The sequence below is a fragment of the Epinephelus fuscoguttatus genome, linkage group LG14 (genome assembly GCF_011397635.1).
Source record: "Epinephelus fuscoguttatus linkage group LG14, E.fuscoguttatus.final_Chr_v1".
NCBI classification, from domain to species: Eukaryota; Metazoa; Chordata; class Actinopteri; order Perciformes; family Serranidae; genus Epinephelus; species Epinephelus fuscoguttatus.
The window spans coordinates 22,151,739-22,171,369 of NC_064765.1; the positions used below are offsets into that span (position 1 = coordinate 22,151,739).

The 19,631-nt window shown below is 41.3% G+C and overlaps 3 protein-coding genes across 3 annotated transcripts; 2 read left to right on the forward strand and 1 right to left on the reverse strand.

The window, feature by feature from the left end:
* The first annotated feature begins 3,414 nt into the window (after positions 1 to 3,414).
* On the forward strand, positions 3,415 to 4,540 carry LOC125901324 (protein FAM181A-like). The gene is made up of 2 exons (XM_049596971.1): positions 3,415 to 3,555; positions 3,679 to 4,540. The coding sequence occupies exon 2, from the start codon at positions 3,738 to 3,740 to the stop codon at positions 4,500 to 4,502; it is 765 nt and encodes a 254-aa protein (XP_049452928.1). The 5' UTR covers positions 3,415 to 3,555; positions 3,679 to 3,737; the 3' UTR covers positions 4,503 to 4,540.
* A 654-nt stretch (positions 4,541 to 5,194) lies between these two features.
* Positions 5,195 to 8,085, reverse strand: LOC125901323 (ankyrin repeat and SOCS box protein 2-like). The gene is made up of 8 exons (XM_049596970.1): positions 7,948 to 8,085; positions 7,397 to 7,566; positions 7,100 to 7,255; positions 6,756 to 7,001; positions 6,502 to 6,673; positions 5,713 to 6,316; positions 5,469 to 5,622; positions 5,195 to 5,338 (listed from the first exon to the last, which is right to left on the reverse strand). Exons 1-8 carry the CDS (start codon positions 8,079 to 8,081, stop codon positions 5,202 to 5,204), a joined length of 1,773 nt encoding a protein of 590 aa, XP_049452927.1. The 5' UTR covers positions 8,082 to 8,085; the 3' UTR covers positions 5,195 to 5,201.
* Positions 8,086 to 14,787: 6,702 nt separating this feature from the next.
* Positions 14,788 to 19,511, forward strand: si:ch1073-416d2.4 (coiled-coil domain-containing protein 42 homolog). The gene is made up of 9 exons (XM_049595950.1): positions 14,788 to 15,118; positions 15,246 to 15,291; positions 15,846 to 16,022; positions 16,122 to 16,279; positions 16,367 to 16,449; positions 16,572 to 16,744; positions 16,833 to 16,943; positions 17,046 to 17,162; positions 18,255 to 19,511. Exons 1-9 carry the CDS (start codon positions 15,012 to 15,014, stop codon positions 18,438 to 18,440), a joined length of 1,158 nt encoding a protein of 385 aa, XP_049451907.1. The 5' UTR covers positions 14,788 to 15,011; the 3' UTR covers positions 18,441 to 19,511.
* The last annotated feature ends 120 nt before the right edge of the window (positions 19,512 to 19,631 follow it).

Here is a 19,631-nt window from a genome sequence, read left to right on the forward strand (position 1 = left end):
CGATTATCTGACAAGAGGAAAGCACTACATCCTCCTGGTTCCTTCCTGCTGCCTCACCTCCTTCCAACTAGCAGCAATCTGCCACAACATACATCACAGTCCTTTTAAACTCAGATAAGAAAACCTCTTAATAAAATTACTGTGGTCTTTCAGTGTTATTATTCTTGCTGAGATACTTAATCAGCTTCTCTGCAAACAAACAGAGCCCAGGAATAATATGCGTCAAACAAAAGGAGGTTGTAATACCCTGTGTCATTTAAAGGATATTAATGTCCAAAGATAATTAACTCCCCTGCATTTATCTTTACTATCTGTGTGTTTCCCCTTTATTATAACAACCCAGCTTGGCTGTGTCAGAGTAGAGGTAGATTGCCATCTAGTGGGAGGTGTTGGCAACACATCACATTAAGGTGCTCTGTAACTATATTAACAGATCATTGGAGCAAGGGGACAAATTAGGTAGTGAAAAGGGCTGAAAGTGCAGTTTTGTCTGAATTTGGATCTTAGATCTGATTGCATTTATTCTATAGATTTATTTCCTGGAACCTTCACTGTTTTCATTTTGTATTTGTATACACAAGCTTTTGTCACTTTTTTATTTACTTATAATAATTTAAATATAAATTACAAAATAGCTTAGCCAGCTTTGTCTGAATTTGGATATTTTTTGCACTTATTTCTTTTTTTTTTTTTTTAGATTTACTGGAAGCTCTTCTGTACTCATTTTGTATCTGTATATAAGATTTTGTCACTTTTTTAAAATTATTTAAAACAATATAAATTTAAATGACAAAATAACTCAGATGCTTTTGTCTGAGTTTTTGCACCTAATTTATATATATTTTTTTCATATTAACTGAGCCGTTCTGTACTCATGTTTTATCTGTATATACCAGCTTTTTTTTGTCACTTTTTATTCATGAAAATTTAAACAGTTTACAAAAACAATCTTCAACAAGGCACTGAAATTAAATAGGTAACATATTGGTCTAATGTGTGATCCAGATCCAGGTTTGATAACATTCTTGTTGTTTGCCATGAATCTGATAAATTTCTCCCTTTTCTTTTGGATAAAAGTCTTCTCGTATTCCACGGGGAAAATGCCGGTATTCCAGTCAAACAGAATTCATCCTTCACTGTGCCCATAGCATAATGTTTTATCTACATGGATCATTTTCATACCAGTTTTTAATTGTTGCTTTGTTGCAGCTAACCAGTAGAATTAATATTCTCCTTCTATTTGAACCTCCAACACTACGGGTAAGTATGTTGTTTTTCTTTAATGTGAGCTGTGATGAAGAAACAAAAGAAATACCTCCAACTAAAGTCTCCATTTCCTCTAATGTGCAGATGTGTGTTGTGTTCACCACAGAGACACACATTATTCCCATTTTACATTTACCTATAGAGAGATATTATCTCTATCAATCTATAAACCCTAATACTGTAGAAAGCTTTCATTTCATTTTGATTTATGGCTCAGTTCACCTTTTTATTGCTTATATCCTTTGCTGTACTTTTTTCTGTCTTGTATCCTTATATGCTCTCATTTTTGTGCTGCTGCAAGACTTTGCTCTCCCATGGGGATCAATACATTTTTATCTTACTGTAGATAGTATTGAGCAAAGACACGATATAGGCGACAGAAAGAAAGTGCTTACTTTGAAAGTGGCACCAACAGATGTGTCTTGGACAGCTTCTGCCAAGGACCTAGTACAAACAGAGTCAGATTTCAGTCATATTAGAGCTCCACTGGGCTTTTACTAGATAGATTTTTGTATCAGGATGCAAACATGGTGAGGAATGTTGGTTTAGTAGTTTGTTATATCTCTATGCATCACTGTAGACTCCAAACACTCCCTGGCTGCATGAGTGCAGTTTGCATGTGTGCACCAGAGATATGCAAGTTGGGTGCATATCTCTGGTGCACACATGCAGCAGTTAAAGTGGCATGTTAACTTGCATTTTGGTTTGTCTGTGTTAGGTGGATTGATGTTGTGTGCAGACAGACTCTAATGACCCTCTTACAGAGGATAGGTAAATATAGAAATTAGTGAGCGTTTTTCAAAAGCTCCATAAATCAGCAAATATCTGAACTGCTGGACAAACATCCGTCCACCTGTCCTGGCACAAGGACAGCGTCACATTGTGGGATTTATGGATGCCACCATGCTTCCTCTCTCTCTTTCTCCCTCACTTCAAAAGCACAGGAGTGGGGTGACAGGCCAGGGGAGGGGGGCCTCATTGTTAATTTGCCCTTTTTAGATGAACAGAGAGGTGAAGGGAAGAGGAGAGAGGAGGAGGACAATGCCTCTCCAGAACAAGAGGGATGCACCGCCTAAAAAGATGGAGAGCACATATAGACCTGCAGCAGAGCTCTCCTCAGATAACCCCAAACTGAGTGAATGAGGCAATCAATCATGTGGGCTGCAGCTCACTTAGAAATAAATGGTGTGTAGCCTCAGTATACTCTGCAGAATGTTTTTAAAAATGATCTGCACCAGTGCTGGAGTGGTTCAGGGTAAATGCTTTAAGGGTAGTGCAAAAGCATGAGGTGTTACTTACCAGACAAACAGTTTCCTCACATCTCATTCCACTGCTGCTGCGGTTCAATGGGACGATAGGTACTCTTTTTTCCCCACTTCAATAAGGGGATGAAGCTCAATTAGCATTTCACAAGTCCCCTTTTCCTCCTCCATTGCAACCTTCCCCGCGGAGCCCATGCTTTCTCTGGGGATTGTCCTGTTTTGGGCCCTTGTTGCCGTTGGCAGGGTGACAGTATTCGAGTGTGCAAACTTGTGCTATTGTCCGCGGGCCAGAGGGAGCCATGGAGACCCCATAATATGACACAGGAAAATGTTTGCTGATGGCAATTCTATGGGCTTTGTCCGACTCTTTCTCCTTCATGACGACTCGATTTAAGTCTCTAAATGTTTGACTACAAATGCAGGAGTGCTATCCAGCTCCTTTTCCTTTGTCCCGCGAGGTTTGAATGAGTAATTCAGCCTTTGTGTCGCTCGATTGAGGGGGCAAACAGAAAGACAAGATTCTTGAGCGTTCAAGCCCCTTTCCATGGTTATGCACTCTTTAGATCTCCCCCCTCTCACCAAATCCTACAGCTGACATCACTCTTGGGGAGGGTATGAGCGGTATCTATGTTAAAGACTCAACTTTAACAGCTCCAGAATAAAGTTAGAATGCATGCATATTTCAGCAGAGCTAGCACTCGTTCTTATTCATGCACACTCCGGATTTTAGGAGATGTTTGGCCAACGCGCGGAAATCACCGTGTAGGAGAAATATCGCATCCCCTCAGCGGCTTTTTCCAGGTCTCCATGACAACAATTTGCAATGGTGAAGAATTCGATACCAGGGCGCTTGGAGGCTGATTGGGGTGCATTGTGAGGGGCCTGGGGTCGCTGATTGGTTCATGGAAAGCACCATAACTACAAGGAGTTTATATTCATTCAACTTGTTGAAGTGCTCCTACTGCAGCCTGGAGAGAAATCTGTGCTTGGACTGTGGCTTCAGAGAGTCTGGATTCATCCAGCAGTGGTGAGTAAAGGGTTATTACTCTTTAAAAATATTTTAACTGAGAAGCATCACATTCATTTGTGGATACCAGAGAATAGCGCGCAATTACGCAAAGCTTACATTTGTTTATTGATGTCCCTTTAGATCTTGGCGGTGGACTACAAGCTCTAACATGGACTGATCTGATCAAAAACTTTACAAAAATGGCAGACAGTGAGGTCAAGACGCTGCTCAATTTTGTGAATTTGGCATCCAGCGATATCAAAGCGGCCTTGGACAAGTCAGCTCCGTGCAGACGCTCTGTGGACCACAGGAAATATCTGCAGAAACAGCTGAAGCGTTTCTCTCAGAAGTACTCCAGAGTCCCAAGATGCCACACGCACAGGTCTGCTGAGTATGGGTGCGCCAAACCGGTGGGCGCTTCTCACCAGAGTGTGAAGGTCGCAGAGAAGTCCAGTTCGGATGCTCAGTGTGCGGAGGTTGCGGGGAGCGCCGTGGAGCAGGTGCCCATGAGGAAACGCCAGCTGCCAGCCTCATTTTGGGAGGAACCTAAGCTGACCCAGACTAAGAGGGAACACTCACATTTATTGAAAAAGAGCCCAGCAGGCACATCTGAGGGCAGTGAGAACGAAAAGAGGAAAAGGAGTTATGATGATGACGCAAAGGCCACTCTCTCTGCGTCCAGTCGGCGCAGCTCTGCTGATAAGGACACGCTGAAATTGGACCTGACCTCTCACCACTGTGTGAGCGTGTGCGGCTGCTGTCCCTTCCAGTACCACGGACACCAGGTCCTCCACAGTCACATTGTTGTCCCCCATCCGCCCCTGGGACTGTGGAGCAAAGCGGCAGAGACAGAGAGGCCTGAGCATCCTTATGGACAGAAACTTCACACGCACGTTGTGGTCAAACCTATACCGACCAAACCCACCGTGCAGTCACCGATCTTCAGTGTGTTTGGATTCATTTAACTACTCTACTAATGAGCCAGTCACACACACAAAAGGGTGTAAATATGACTAATTATTTTGTGTTCTGCGCAGCCAACTCCTTATCTCTCCACATTTGTATATGAGACACCTCATCAAGCACTTATTGGAATGCTTCATCTATTTTTATTGTTTAAATCTAGAGGACTAAGTTGCACTTGCAGACCAACTTCATCATGTTCACTTTCATGCCACTATGATGCCTTTCAAGCATCTGAAAAACTGACAGTAAGTTAAAAGGTTTCTACTTTTAGGTTTCTACAGAGAGTGACTGCTCCTTTTGTCAGTACCAAAAGTCATGCAAATGAATGAGAACATCCTGTTTTAGTTTGCTCTTTCAGCTATGAGAATAGAATGTGGGACATAGATTGCCTTTTCTTTGTCAAAGTAATGTTTGATAGGCACGTTTGAAAACGATGACTTTAATTTTTAAATAAATGATTCAACTTTCCTCAAGAGCTCCTCTGGGCATTAGATCGTTTTTGCTTTCATTGAGCGTTCCTGCGAGACTACAGAGAAACTCTGACTGACACATTAAAGAGACTTCCTGTCACGTTACACATGTTATAAATAGATATTTTATACATAGAGAATTGCATTTACAGATGCAGCTAAAAAGGGAACACATGATAAATTTAGTCACATCTCTGATGCTTATATTACTTGAAGTTCATTTTAAAGTCATTCAGCGTGGCTCAGGTATCGGATCAGTCTGTCCGGCAGAGGTAGACTTGTGAGAGATTTCTGTGAGAGTCTGTTTCCCCCCATTTGGGCTCGAATCCTGAATCTGCAAAGGTGCAGCAGTGGACGAGGTAACACTGTGGACAAGAGAAACAGAAAAGAGGTTTGTTGATAGCTACATTTGCATTGTACGCATGTGTGAGGAAGTGAGAGACAGAAAGAGACATGTTTGCATGTTAGGATGACAAGATTTTGTCAGATGCTTACATGACTTCCTCTTCACGGCGAGCCACTCTTCTCGGCTGTCCAGCAGTTCAGTGAGCTTGCTGCACAGCTGAACGTGACCAACATGCTCCAGCAGCAAGTCTATGACCGGTCCTGCCCATTTACACATGACTGACGTTGAGATCCACTCACAGAACTGCAAAAAGAAAGCAAAATACTTAGAAAAAAACATACAAATTTCAGTTTCTGGGAAAGCCATGTTGATGTTTTTGCTTATTTTTCACACCTGTGTAGCTCTCTCTGGCATCTCACTGCAGTTTAAAGGAAGCATACTGTCATTCTGCAAAACATATCCATTGCTGCCAACAGTTCTAATGTGGGATCCTCCTGACGTTGGGTGAGGGGCACAGCCGTATGTACAGGTAAAACAAGAGAGGGCATCACAGCCATTGTCCAAAAGGCACTTGAGCAGAGCCAAATTATTCATGCAGAGTGCAACGGCAGCAGGGAACGTAGTAGGATAAGAGGGTATTCTGGCGTTGATGTCAGCCCCTCTCTCCAGCAGTAATGACACAGTGCTGATGCAGCCCTGCTGCACAGCCATCAGCAGAGGACTGACTGGGTCCAGGTTTAGACTCGCGCCAGCGTTCAGTAACACCTCTGCTGTCTCTTTGCTGCCATTGGCAACTGCAAAGTAGAGGGCTGTCGCGCGCCGATCAGCATACTGGATGGAGTGGCTGTTGGCCAGTGTGGCGTTTACATTCGCACCTGTCTTGAGTAGCACAGCTGCCACAGTGTGTCTGTTGTGCTCTGCTGCCAGGTGGAGGGGGCTGACACAACTGTGGCGGAGCAGGGCTCGACTTGTGACTGAGACGAGGAGAGACACAATCCTGTACACAGAGTGTGGACACAAAATATGTAAAGACAACACACACTAATTAACTCTTATCACAGTTCAATTCATAATAACCACTCTATTGTGCATCATAAGCAAACATTTTATATCTGAATGCAAATGCCACATCTTTATGAATGTTTTCTTTTATACAAAACCTAATTGAGTTATAGTACTTACTCATGGTGTCCATATTGGGAAGCAGTGTGCAGTGGCAGCAGTCCTGAGTTAGTGGGTTTGTTGGCATCTGCGTTTTTAGTCAACAGCACTGCAACACTCTCCTTGTGGCCATTTTTACTGGCCTCATGCAGCGCTGTGACACCATCACATGTCTGCATGTTCACATCTGCACCTACAGAAAACCAGTGTCCCTTAATAACCTTTAAATTCAGCAACATAAAAAAGGAGGGGGAATATTTTGTACAGAAAAGTACCTTTCTCAATAAGGTAGCACAGTGCCCTCATCTGTCCTTGCTGAGCTGCTACAATGAGTGGCGTGATGCTGTAGGTGTTAGGTGGATTGATTGCGGCTCCGGCTCTTATTAGCATCTCACAGATTTTCGTGTTGTTCCTGGACACAGCCTCGTGGAGGGCCGTCCAACCCTGACCACACCGCTGGTTCGCGGTGGCCCCGTAGGACAGCAAGAGGCTCACCATGTCCACATTCTCCAACTCACAGGCTACAGACACAGAGGAGACACTGGGTCATGTGGCTGTTACATGGTTATCTATACGTTCTAAATAGCTCTGTTGTATACAATTGATTTCACGGCTGTACCTTTGTACAAAGGGGTTTCTTTGTTCTTGCTGCTGATGTCGGGGTCGGCGCCTGTCTCCAGAAGGCGACGCACACATGACAAGTGTTCACAAGACACAGCCAGCAGCAAGGCCGTCTGCTCCTGCAAGGTACGTTTGTCTACTGAACCTGGATGGGCTGGAGCAGAAAATATATATATATAAGGCTTATTTAGCTTTTTGAGATTGTACAAACAGACCGACGTATACTGTTACACTGAGCCTGTTTCACTGGACAAATGCACTGTTTGGGACCCTCAATTACGCTTTCATGTCATACCCTTTAGAAGGATCTTCAGGCACTCTGTCTGTCCACAGAAGGCAGCATCATGCAGAGGTATCCACCCATCTTTGTTCTCCTTCAGCAGACTGAGAGGAGCGGATGTTGCCACATCATTAACTGCCTCCACATCCCCTCTCCTGATGGCAAAGACCACCGGCTCAACATCCCTTAAAAAGGAGGGAAAAACACACTTTATGTGACTGACACATAAATGCAATCACATTTAATTTTAGATAGACATCAGCACTGTTTGAGGGCTGCAATTCTGATTGAACTGTGAATCTTACATTTTTATATTTAGGTAAATATCTTAATTTTTGGCTTTATTTTACTTAAATAAGCACCTCTAACTGGTTAGGTAGGCTATGTCATTAAATTAATCAAGATTAAACATTTCTTATTATTACTCTTCAGTGGTTATACAGCACACCTCAGGAGCCCCTACACACACACACACACACACACACACACACACACACACACACACACACACACTGACATAGACATGCAGCCCCATGTCAAACAGCACCCAACAACAAAAGACTCACTCCGGCTCTGACGTTACGTCGCCCTGACCGTCTCCTCTCCTCCTATCTCCCCGCAGTCGCGTCTGAACATTATTACATTTACCTCCAGCGTTACGGAACTGAGATAAGTATTCAGAATAGCTGAATTTCGTCATTACTGATGAGAGATTTCACGGCGGTGTTTCCTCTCACAGCGCGGTGTCGGAGGCGGCAGCGGAGCAGCAGCAGCGTGCAGCGCCGAGCAGGGCTCAGCTGTGCTCTCAGATTATTTTGGGACTGTATTGTCAGGCGGCGGGGTGACGGGTTTATCCATATATGTCAAGAGACTCGGACATCCAGAGATAAGGCGGACAGCGCTGGAGATAATGCAGCCTTAGCCGAGATGTCTTTCTTTGCATGAAGGCTTTATTTCATTGGCTAGGAGCCACAATACACAACCACATAATTAAAAGCTCTAATCTTAAAGGGGACTTTTGGAGGAAGAGGCCTAGTGTAAGAGGAAAAACACAAAACAAGGGGTAATAATGAGTACTACAGAAGATAAATGATAGACCCACACCATTCATGAGACAATGCCACAGACATTGTGGTCCTGTAGGCTACTGTAAGTGTCCACTGAGATTGTAATTTAAATCTTACTGTTTTGAGTAAGCCCTTCGTTTTTGTTCATAGAGGAGGTATCTGAAAGCTCCTTTAATCAAAAGGACTACTTAGAAACCAGGGCCGTAGACATTTTTAAAATACTGGGGCCATGAGTGAATCCCAAGTCAACTTTAAACTTCCAAATGGGGTTTAGTCCCTATCCGAGAAGCACCTGATTCAGCTACATAGGCATACTGCTAGAAGATACACAGAGAAACTCTTTTCATTTTAAATATTCAAAATTTGATTGAAGAGAGATATTTGCACATCCAACTGTCTCAGACGCAGGTGCGTTTGAAAATATCACCTGAGTCTGCTCTTATTCAGCTTCACAATTTATTAGTAACACCAACATTTAAGTCCTACTGGACCTTTGTCAAGAGTGAACATTAGTGTTAATAATAAATTGTGAAGCTGAGCAAGAGCGGTCTACAGGATTTTCTGTTCAAATATTCAAAATTTTAAAACATCATTGTATTTTGTGTGTATTTGTAGAATGTAAAAAAAACTCCTTAAAACACCCAAATTATCAGAAACAAGATACAATCAGGGCTCACTCCTAATGCGTCAAAGACTGACAATCTGTCAGTGCCATGGGGTCAGATACTGACGCACTGAGGCACCCTTTAGTGGCGATATGAGATGCAGCTGCATTTTTTCTAAAGCTGCGAGCAACTGCTGTAGTAAAGAGAGCAATTAAGTCTGTATAGGGAGGGTGTGTGGGAGGGAGGGAGATGTATGGGTCAAACATACTCTGGACTTTCACCCGGGAGACCGCTGTTCATGACCAACACATTCTCATTCCCACCTTGTCACATATCGATGTTTGGACCTCCCACGTCCAGATACGATGTTAGAGGTACCATATACTGACACACTGAGGCACTCTTTAGTGGCGGAATGAGACATAGCAGCATTTTTTAAATACTGCGAGCAACTGTTGTGGTACAGAGAACGAGGAAGTCTGCACAGAGCGTGTGGGAGGTGAGGGAGATGTATGGGTTAACCAAACTCTGGACTTTCACCCAGCAGGCCGCTGTTCATGTCCCATGTGAAACTAAATGTCAATCGAGTGGTTTCAATAACAAATATAGTGTTCTAGTATGTCTAGCATACTACAGTAATGACATATGTCATGTGACGTTACATTACATCAGTAACAAACGTTATTATCTTATATATACACGCACAGGTCTGCTGAGTATGGGTGCGCTGCTGATAAATATCTTATATTTCTAAATCAAACTGAATACCTTTGTTGCCTAAACCAAAAGAGGTAAATCAAAAACCAAAATGTTCTACTGTAAGTTTATTTTTAAAACTGTTTGTATGCATTTGATGAACTGAAACTGTACATTTTCAGCAAAAATAAAGATTCATTTGCATAGAATAAATTGACACGCGAGAGTGCAAAACTTCTGTGTCCTCAGTGGCAGCTATGGGCACAACCCTGACCTCTGGTTTGTGCTTTGGTAAGGTTTTCATCCCAGAGAAACTTAAATTATTATATACTCCAGGTATTTATCACAAAACGTGACTGTGAAGCACTGGCTTTATTTTAATGTTCAGTCTTGTACCTCTCAAATGAATTTACTAACTCACTAATTCACTTTCAATGGCCTGCAGTTTCTCCACAAGAGGGAGGTGTTTGGTGATTGACAGAGTACATGCCAAACTATGGCATCTTTCAGGAATTAAAGTAATAGAAGCAGCAGTTTATATCTGAAGATACAACTCAGTGTTGGCTCTTATGAATATAAAAAGTAATAATTGCTGAAAACTTACAGTCACACCACCTGAAGGCAACAATGGTTTTCTTTTGCTCTTTCCTTTGTGTGTGTATCTTAAAACTTTTAGAAATAAAATTTCTACCATGTTAAAATATGTGCTGAATGGGATATCATTTTGTCACATTTCACCTCCAGTGTCTGTTAAGTTCTTGAACACTATTCAGCTTCTTGCTTAAAGTAACAGATGTTAGATTATAAAGATTTTTTGATGAGATTTTATCAGCTTATTCTCAGGAACTTCATCGCTTTTTCTTTTGTCTGTCTGTCTGAGTTAAGTCAATGAGCCACACTTATTCAAACATGACATTGAAAAAAATTATTCTGTTTCAGTTTATATTGAATGTGAATATGAACAAGTCATTTTCATCCACATTCAATTACAAACTATAAGAAGTGCCTTATAAAATAATAATACGTTTCCTCACCTGTGCAGGTTTACAGTCGAGTTGTCAGAAGTGAGGAGACTCAGGTTGTAGACAGCCAGCCTGTCTTTTATATCATTGTTTAGTCTCTGATAAAGAGACTTGGGTCTGCTGACTGCAATCATCACAGGAGGAGATGTGTTGTCCAGTCTGAGGAGCAGGACATCTAACAATGAGCTGCTGTCTTCTTCATAGACCAGAGATCCAGAACAACAAATCAGAAAACAAAAGTCAGAACACTGAGAGCAGCAATTTAAAAAAAAACAGGTCTGTCAAGTACCTAAAACAAAGATAACATACCAACATACAGAGGATAATAAATACACACTCCACAGTCATACTGTATGAATTAAAGACCAAGCTCATTTGACAGAGCTGAAATCTGCACTGGCAGACATCAGAGAGCAGCAGCTCATGCGATGAGGATAGCTGCCTTTTAAGGGCATGTTCAACTGTGTTTGAATCCACTTGATTCTGCTGCTCCAGAGGCAACGCCGAGGTGAGGTCGTGTGTTACAGTGAGTTATGCAGCAGAAAATTGGCTTAAGAATAACACAAAGCTGGAGTTACAGTTTTAGGCTATCAACTTAAAATTTACACAAAAATAAAATGCACACACACAGAAAGAGGAGAGATTTGACAGGTTTGGATGACCACGTCTTTGAAACTGTTCAAAAACTTGAATGGAAAGACTTGAACTCACCATGTGACAGTGTTCCTCATCCTCATTCACAGAAGTTGAAATTACAAATGTGCTGATCCACCTTTAAAACAAGAAGAGCATTCGTCTGTTGCATCGACTCGCACTGTCACAAGCTGAAGTGTGAAAATGTGCACACAACAATGACGGCTGATTTTGGTTTCACAATTACTTCTTTGGAGGTGTTTGTGAAAAATGCTTCCTCTGTCTAAACTGGAAGTGGCGTCTGGTTGACTTGACACAAACAAGTCTATCTGCATATCTATTTACAGCTGGAGGAATGAGAGTGTAGACAAGCTCTGGGGTTGCTTGAGGAGCCTCACATTTTCAGCCAAGAAAGACAAACATGGTTATTTATCTACGTTGTGAGAGATGCACCAGTGTTTGATTTCAGGCAATACTACAAAAACGCTGGCCAGATTCCACAAAACAAATCATATTTACTGTCTGTTGCTTTTATGTTCAGCTGAAATGTGACATGAACTGCAGACACGCTGCTATTTGTTATTCTACATTCATAAAAATAAACCCAAGGCATGTTTATGGCAGTTACTTACAGCTTTAAAGCTTTACTAGCATACTTAATGGGACTTGAGGTTATCAGTTTCACCTGTGCTTTTCCTTCTATGACAAGTCAAAATGTCTGTCGGTCTCTGTTTAACACACTAATTATAGAGCTTTTCACAGACTTGACATGTCATAGCAGGTGTAACACAGGTTCAGTTATTACTACCTTTAACCATTTCTCTGTCCCATTTAAGTGTGTCGGCAAACCTGGTTAATGAGTCAGCATGCACAGTGGCAGGGTCCAGATCTATTAGAACTATTAAAGCAGGGGTGTCTCACATCAGGCCCGCAGGCCAGAACCGGTCCACCAAAGGGTCCAGTCTGGCCAGCCCGATGACTTTGCCAAGTGTAAAAAATGCAGAGAAGTTATTAATTCCACTTTCAACTAAGAACAGGGAAGATAAATTAATCATTGGCAGATTTGAGGAAACATAAGTGTGACGTTAGTTTTAGCCAAGAGATCAGCATTGCAGCTGTGAAAGCTGACTAGTTTATTGCTAACAAAGTAGCTTCAGCATCAAAGCCATACTCTGAGTGAGTTTGCTAAAAAACGGACATACTGTTGAAGTTGCACAGCCTTCATCTCAGGCTATTCATCATTTGTTTTGAAAATGGACTGTTCATTAATTGTGAACATTCTCAGGATGTAAGCTACCTCTTAAGTTCCTTCTTTACACTAAAAGAGAGGGACACATTTGAAGGCTTTGTTATTTACAGGTTATTATACAATGGTTTTACTGGTCCGGCCCATTTGAGATTAAATTGGGCTGTTTGTGGTCCATGAATTCAAATGAGTTTGACACCCCTGTATTAAAACTAAATAAAGTTTACCCCTTATTAATATTGCTTATGACACCAGTGGTTTTTACGCTATATCAAGACAAAATGTCTGCTGGGGAAAAAGGTCTGTTGCTAAAACCAATGTGGATGCAGCCATCATCAGTGTTATTATTTAACCTGTTTGTTCCTTTTTCCTGTTATGTCATATTATGAAAAAGGTTGATGAATCTAGAAAGTCCCCCTGAAAGGTGTTTTTGTTTCCATCTGCTGACGTTTCTGTACTTATGTCATATCTGGGCTTAAGAATGACTTTAATTTTGTGATGTCCGACTTTAGTTTGGAAACCGCTCATTGTTCAATATGCAGCTTGCACAAGTGTGATGTGGAAACTTTGAACCTCCGGTGCACTAACACTGAGTGACTTTTAAGTGAAGTAGACACCTTGGCTCCACCAGTTGAACTTCTGAAGTGAAAAATGTTTGCATATAAAACCAAATCTGAAATTTTCAATGAGGAAGAAACAGGACAATGAGATAGCTAATTCGACTTTTTGTGTCACAACATTTTAAGCAGAGTATTTATATAGGTCTAAAACAGTGTTCTAAAATGGGAGTATACATACCCCTAGATGTACTTTGGAGAACTGGGTACTTGACATTGACACACAAATGAATGTGGTTTTATCTGGTTGCTTCGGCCTTCTCCCATAGTTCCAAGACATGCAGGCTAGGTTAATTGGAGACCCTAACCCTAACCCTAACCTGCACAAAGGTGTGAATGTGAGTGTGAATGGTTGTCTGTGCCAGCACCTGTGATAGTCTGGTGACCTGTCCCCACCTGCAACCCCTTACAGTATAAGCGGTTATGGAAAATGAATGAATGAATCAGTCATGCATAATTTATAAAAACAATACATCACAAAATTGTAAATGCAACCTATTAAAATGACGCAGTTCAATGCAACTACAATGTCATCTTAGTGTTACTGCATGATGACAAAATTTTTTTCTTGAACTCAGCATAGACTGTGCAAATGATGGACAAAGCCACCGCAACGTCACCAATTGGTTTATGAACTCCTGTTTTGAAACCACAAATTCAACACTCTGGCTTTCACCATCTTGGTTTTTTTTTTTTTTTTTGGAGCCAGAAGTGACCATATTTGGGGGAGAGGCTGGTGCTGTGGAGAAACAAGGCGTGGATCTGACTGAGAAGCTGAGGACACTGTCAGACAGCCTATCACTCAAAGTGGCCCCATTCTTAACTATGAGTAACATTAAGCCTTAACAAAAAGTAAACGGGTGAGTAATAAAAATCCCCATACAGTGATCATGACGAGGGACATCAGCTATAGAGACCAAAACCAGTTTTTGGACCAGGCTGTTAATTTCTGCTGTAAAGTTGGGCATTTTAACATGGAAGTTTATGGGGAGTGACTAGCTTCTGGAGCCAGCCTCAAGTGGCCATTCAAAGAACTGCAGTTTTTCCCATTTCAGTGTGGGCTTCATTTTTCAGGCCTGTTGAGTGATATATTTAAAGTGCTGTATTGTACCTCTTTATAGACGTTTTTGTTCTACCAAACTTGTTTTGCAGTGGTCAGGGGGTACTTGCCTGAAAAACATCTTTCAAAGCAGGTACAGTATTGAAAACAAGTTTGAGAACCACTGCTCGAAAACATGTCTGAAGGGGATCTTTAAAGTTGGAAAAGTAAGAGGCTTTAAAAAAAATAATAATTATGCTTTTTGCATTATTATAATTCCATATTAATACTAGGTTAATTGTGGGGCATATGTCACTGGTAAAATCTGCAGGGAAACAGAATTTATAATGTGAGCTCCTCAGAGTCAACAGAGTTTTGGTCCACGGGAATTAGAGCGGAGTGAGGGCTCTTAATGTCCTCCTCATCTCGGACCTCTTAACGATCTCATTTCTATGCCTCTCATTCAGTCAATAAAGGAGAACCGCCTCTCCGGCAGTTGCCATGACAACGGAGAAACGATCCCGGCGCATTCCCTGTTGTCTCGCCCGCGGTTCCCAGGCAACAGCTACACAAAACCAGGAAAACATCCGGAAAGGACCCTCGGTCGTCCTCCTGGACCGAACGTGGAATAACTGCAGGACCTGTTTACTCATCAGGATTCCTGGACGATATACTGGCAAATAAAAAAACAAACAAACAAAAAACATGACGACTTCTTCCTTTCCTGTGTTAGATAACACCGACCCACGTCTAAAGCTGAAGGTGGAGAACAGAATAAGAAACATTTTTGTCACACAACCGGAAGACTCCAGGTAGGCCTGTGTTTTCATTATACATGGGCAGCATGTCTAACGATAGTCCCCTGCACTTTAACATCCTGTTTGTAGGCTAAATGTTTCCACTGAATGGTGTTGTGACTAAAATCAGTTTCCTCCTCAGGCACAGAAAGGAGGAAAATGTCAACTACATACCTGTTGTGACAGAGGTAAAACAGAATAAGTAATAATGTAATAAATGTACATTTTCTAAAGATTTTAAATAAAGTGATTTTTTTTTTTTACTAAAGTATTCTTGTCTCTCTCCAACAAAAACATAAAAGTAGCAGAGGACCTTCATTTTTCTAAAATTAAAGTAATTCCACCTTAGACTGATCCAGAAAAGGCAAAAAATAGTATATAAATAAACAGAGCACTGGCACTCTCAAATAAATTAGCTTATTTAATGTGGGCAGAATTAACAGTGGAAGGCTGTATAGCTGAAACGCATCCATTTCTGTTAATTCTGCCCACATTAAATAAGTTAATTTATCTGAAAGTGTTGGTGTTCTGTTGGGTTTTGGATCTCCGCCACAACCGTGCACCTCTGTATATTGTTGAAGATTTTTTGGAGATGTGCGTGCTGCTTATTTTACAAAATTGGTGTGTAAATATTTGCCTGAATGCAGGAAATTAAGTGTTTGATGACCAAAATTTGTCCAAAGTTGAAACAAAATCAGTGGATGTTTTAGTGCTTGTTTCTTTACGTGTTTTATATGTTTAGTCTCCAGGCAGACTCCTTGAGGCAGGAGTGAACACTTTGCAAAAGACCCTGGTTCTGAAGAAACAGGCTGAGTTGGAGGAGGTGGACCGGCAACTTGCACACAAACGGCAAGAGTTTAAGAAAGGTGTGGAAACTCTAGCTGTGAGAAGGTCTGAACTGGAAATGAAACAGCAGCAGGTGAAGTGAAACCCACTGAAACTACTTGAAAGCATGAATGATTACAGGCCTAGATATCCACTGATGACAGTGGCCTGAAACAAATGTATTTTCATCTAGACTAAAGAGAGGGCGATCAAGTTTGAGAAGTTTGTGGCTGAAAATGAAGTGAAGCGACGCAGAGCACTGAAGAAGTATGAGGCTGCACGGGAGCTGAACATCGCGAAACAGAGAGAGATAGAAGATCTGACAGAACAGTTGAAGCAACTTCGAGCCAGGTGAGAACTTTAAACCAAATCCTTAATGTGATGGTGATGCTCATTCAGTCACATTCTACCTCAGTTTTACCATATCTTAACACACAGACAGCAAGTTTTAAAGGAAAGAATGGCAAAATACAAAATCTATGAGGACTACCTGATGGAAACACTACATTATTTCCCAAGCAGTAAGTTGAACTGACTTTTATTGGCCGATATAAGCGAACATTTACATCAACCTTTTCAGTTTACCCTATGAGTTAATCACACACTTGCTGTATGATGGACCAAACTGCGCAATCTCTTTCAGCTCACCTTGATAATGAGTCTGAATCTCTGGTCATGCCCATCATACGGCGCCACGAGACCCTGTCCAACACCCACCGGGAGCTGCTGCAGCGTCTGGGCCATCTGGAGAAGGAGGTGGAGCATGGCCAGAGACAGCTGCACATCATGAAGCAGGAGCACAGTATTAAAACACTGGTCAGACACACAGATTGTCACAGCATCTTTTCTTCCACTGATGGTGCTTGAATTAAAAGCCTATTCAGAGTTTTTACGTGTGTTTCAGATGGCCAACAAGGAACTGTCTGAACTCCAGAGTGAGTTGGAAACCCTCAAAGAGAAGAACAAGCAGGCAGAGATGAACCTGATGCTGGAGCAAGGCCTGTCCAGAGAGAAGGTATGCTTCAAGATTATGAGTTGGAAATGATGCTTAGCTAATTTACAGATAGGAGTTTTAAATATGTATGTAAATATTGTCATATGTTGCTTTATCACACAGGTTGAAGACTTGGGCTGTTTGCTTATGGCCATAAACAACCTTGCAGAGCAGTGTTACCTAGCAGCATACGGACCTCTGGAAAACATGAATGTACTGACAAAGATGGACATGGTGAAGGTAATGTCTTAAGAAAATGGATAAAGCTGGGGTAGGCAACTTTTTTATAAGCGTTTTTTTTTTGTTGTTGTTGTTGTATGTATCGAAATTAGCAATCAATAACTGAAATGCTCCTAAAAAAATGATACCTGTGGCTGTGACAGGGCTGTAATAAGCTCGTCCAACCATTTCATTTCATAGCTTCCCTGTCTGTCAGGGAGAGGGCGATCATATTGTCTGTTCTACAAATGCAGATGCATGTGCACATCCCTTCAGTGAAAGCCTGTTTCAATAGCGAAGAAACCTGCAGAAAAAATTGCTATTCCAGAAATGGCAACAACTGCCTACACTGCAATACTCCATAAAGGGAAGATGGTAAAAAGAATCTGACAATAAATTAAATTAAACACATTACTATCGGCAGCTGTTTCAGAGATGGAGAGACAATGTTGCTAATAGTTTAGCCCTCTGCTAACGGGAGCCAAAGACTCATGGTTATGGCTTCATGTTTGCATTTATATAGCTAACGTAAGCTAGAGCCTCAATCCCTGCTGCTACAGACCAGCTGACTGAGAGAAGAGCCAGACCTCTAGTAGCAAGTGGCTGCAGCAACATGAATCCAGTTGCCACAAACACCAGCTTCAGGGGCCCGGGCAGCCAGGACCACCCGCCCAATCAGACATCAGGTTGGACCCTATACTGTCACTGGCCACCAGCTCCCTGTGACACCTGGTGCTGTGGGGTTTGCACTCTCTGAATTCAAGCCACTGAAGATCGACGGAAGATCCGTTTTACAAACTGCCTCCTACTCTTGTCCCAGGGTAGCAGTCCACAGTGGCAGGGAACAAAGCTAAGGGATGACGGAGTGACTAATGTTAGTCTACTTATTAAGCGGGGTAAGAAAGGACTGAGTGAATGAACTGTGCACAACTCTACGATGAAATAAGATGACATGAATCAATGTATGTGCAAGGCGGAGGGTGTATTGTCAAATTCTGACATTTTTTTGTGTTTTCCAGATTGTTGCCTACCCCAGCTTTAATATTCATATCATAACACTAGTGATAAACAGTCTTTTACCTACATTTTTACTAACCAAGTGTGTGATTTCAGGAATACATCCTGGACAAGGCAGACACAGAGAGAAGAGCGAGGAGACTGATGGAGTCGGGGTCTGCACTGACGAGCAGAGCAGCTCTAACAGACAAAAAAGAAAGAGGGTCAATGAAAAGCATCAGCAGTAAAACACAAATCAAAAGTCCCAGTAAAGTCAGTAAAAAGAGTGGGACAACGAGTTGATGTAGAACTTTTACAATGAATCATGTTCTTCCAGATACAGTAATCTAATAATGAAGTTTGTTGAGTGTGTAAGTTTATTTTTGACCTTGGAAGCAGTAGCATGACAAAAAAAACATAACGATGAAGAATGTGAGATGCAGTTGAAAACTCTGGAAAAACAAGAGTGGCTTGACACCTACATTTTTTGAGTTGGTGTGACAGAGTTTCACTGTTCAAAACTCTTAATGCAATATGCTACGCACCAAATTTTGCACTAAAATTTTGTACTGATTTTGAGAAGAAGGTTATTAAGTGTATTTGGGCATCAGAACTTTGTAAATGTGTATCTCTAGAATCACTGTTGCATTTCAAAATCAAATTGTTACAATCAATAATGCTGTCAGACAGGAAGTAATAGTCATCAACATGGCATATGCAATGTTATGTATGCAAATTGCAAATTCTTTGTGATAATCTGCATTTTATCTATTATATACAGTAAATATAATTCATGCAGCAAACAGAATCTGATTTGTTTGTTTTAAATCCTGCATATCATACAGAACCAAATGTTGCAGCCACATACGTTTTCTTTCTTTGTATCAATTTATCACAAAGTTATTGTTGTGCAAAAGACACCAGACTTTAGCAGCAAAGCAGATTCTTGGTTCTGGCCTGCTCCGTGTTGACAAGGACATACAGGTTTTCCTACCAGTGCAGACAGTGATCACCAATTATGTTGCAATGCAGTTAAAGTAGCAAAACATGTTCAGACACACTTTTTAGGGGTTTATTTTGTCAGGAATTTGTGCTCCTAAGGATTGAGTAATAATCTGGGTTGTCAGGCTGTGAGTACTTACTGTACTTAATGCTTGTACTTTACATGAGTATTTCCATTTTTATGCAACTTTATACTTCTACTTTACCATAGCTTAGAAGGAAATGTTGAACATATATAGTCGCTATGGTTGTTTGTTACTTTGGAGATTCAAAACATAAACAAATAAATATGATGTATTATTAAATATTACATTGTTCAGATCTACCCACCTCAGTCAGATACATTACAATGCAGTACTTTTACCCTGATACTTTGAGAAAAAAATGCTGATAATAAAATTTTGATTGTAGGATTTTTACTTGTTTGCTTGTTGTTTCCTTTTTCCACATTGAAGTATTGCTCATTTGAGAAGTTAAAGGTCTGTTTGATTT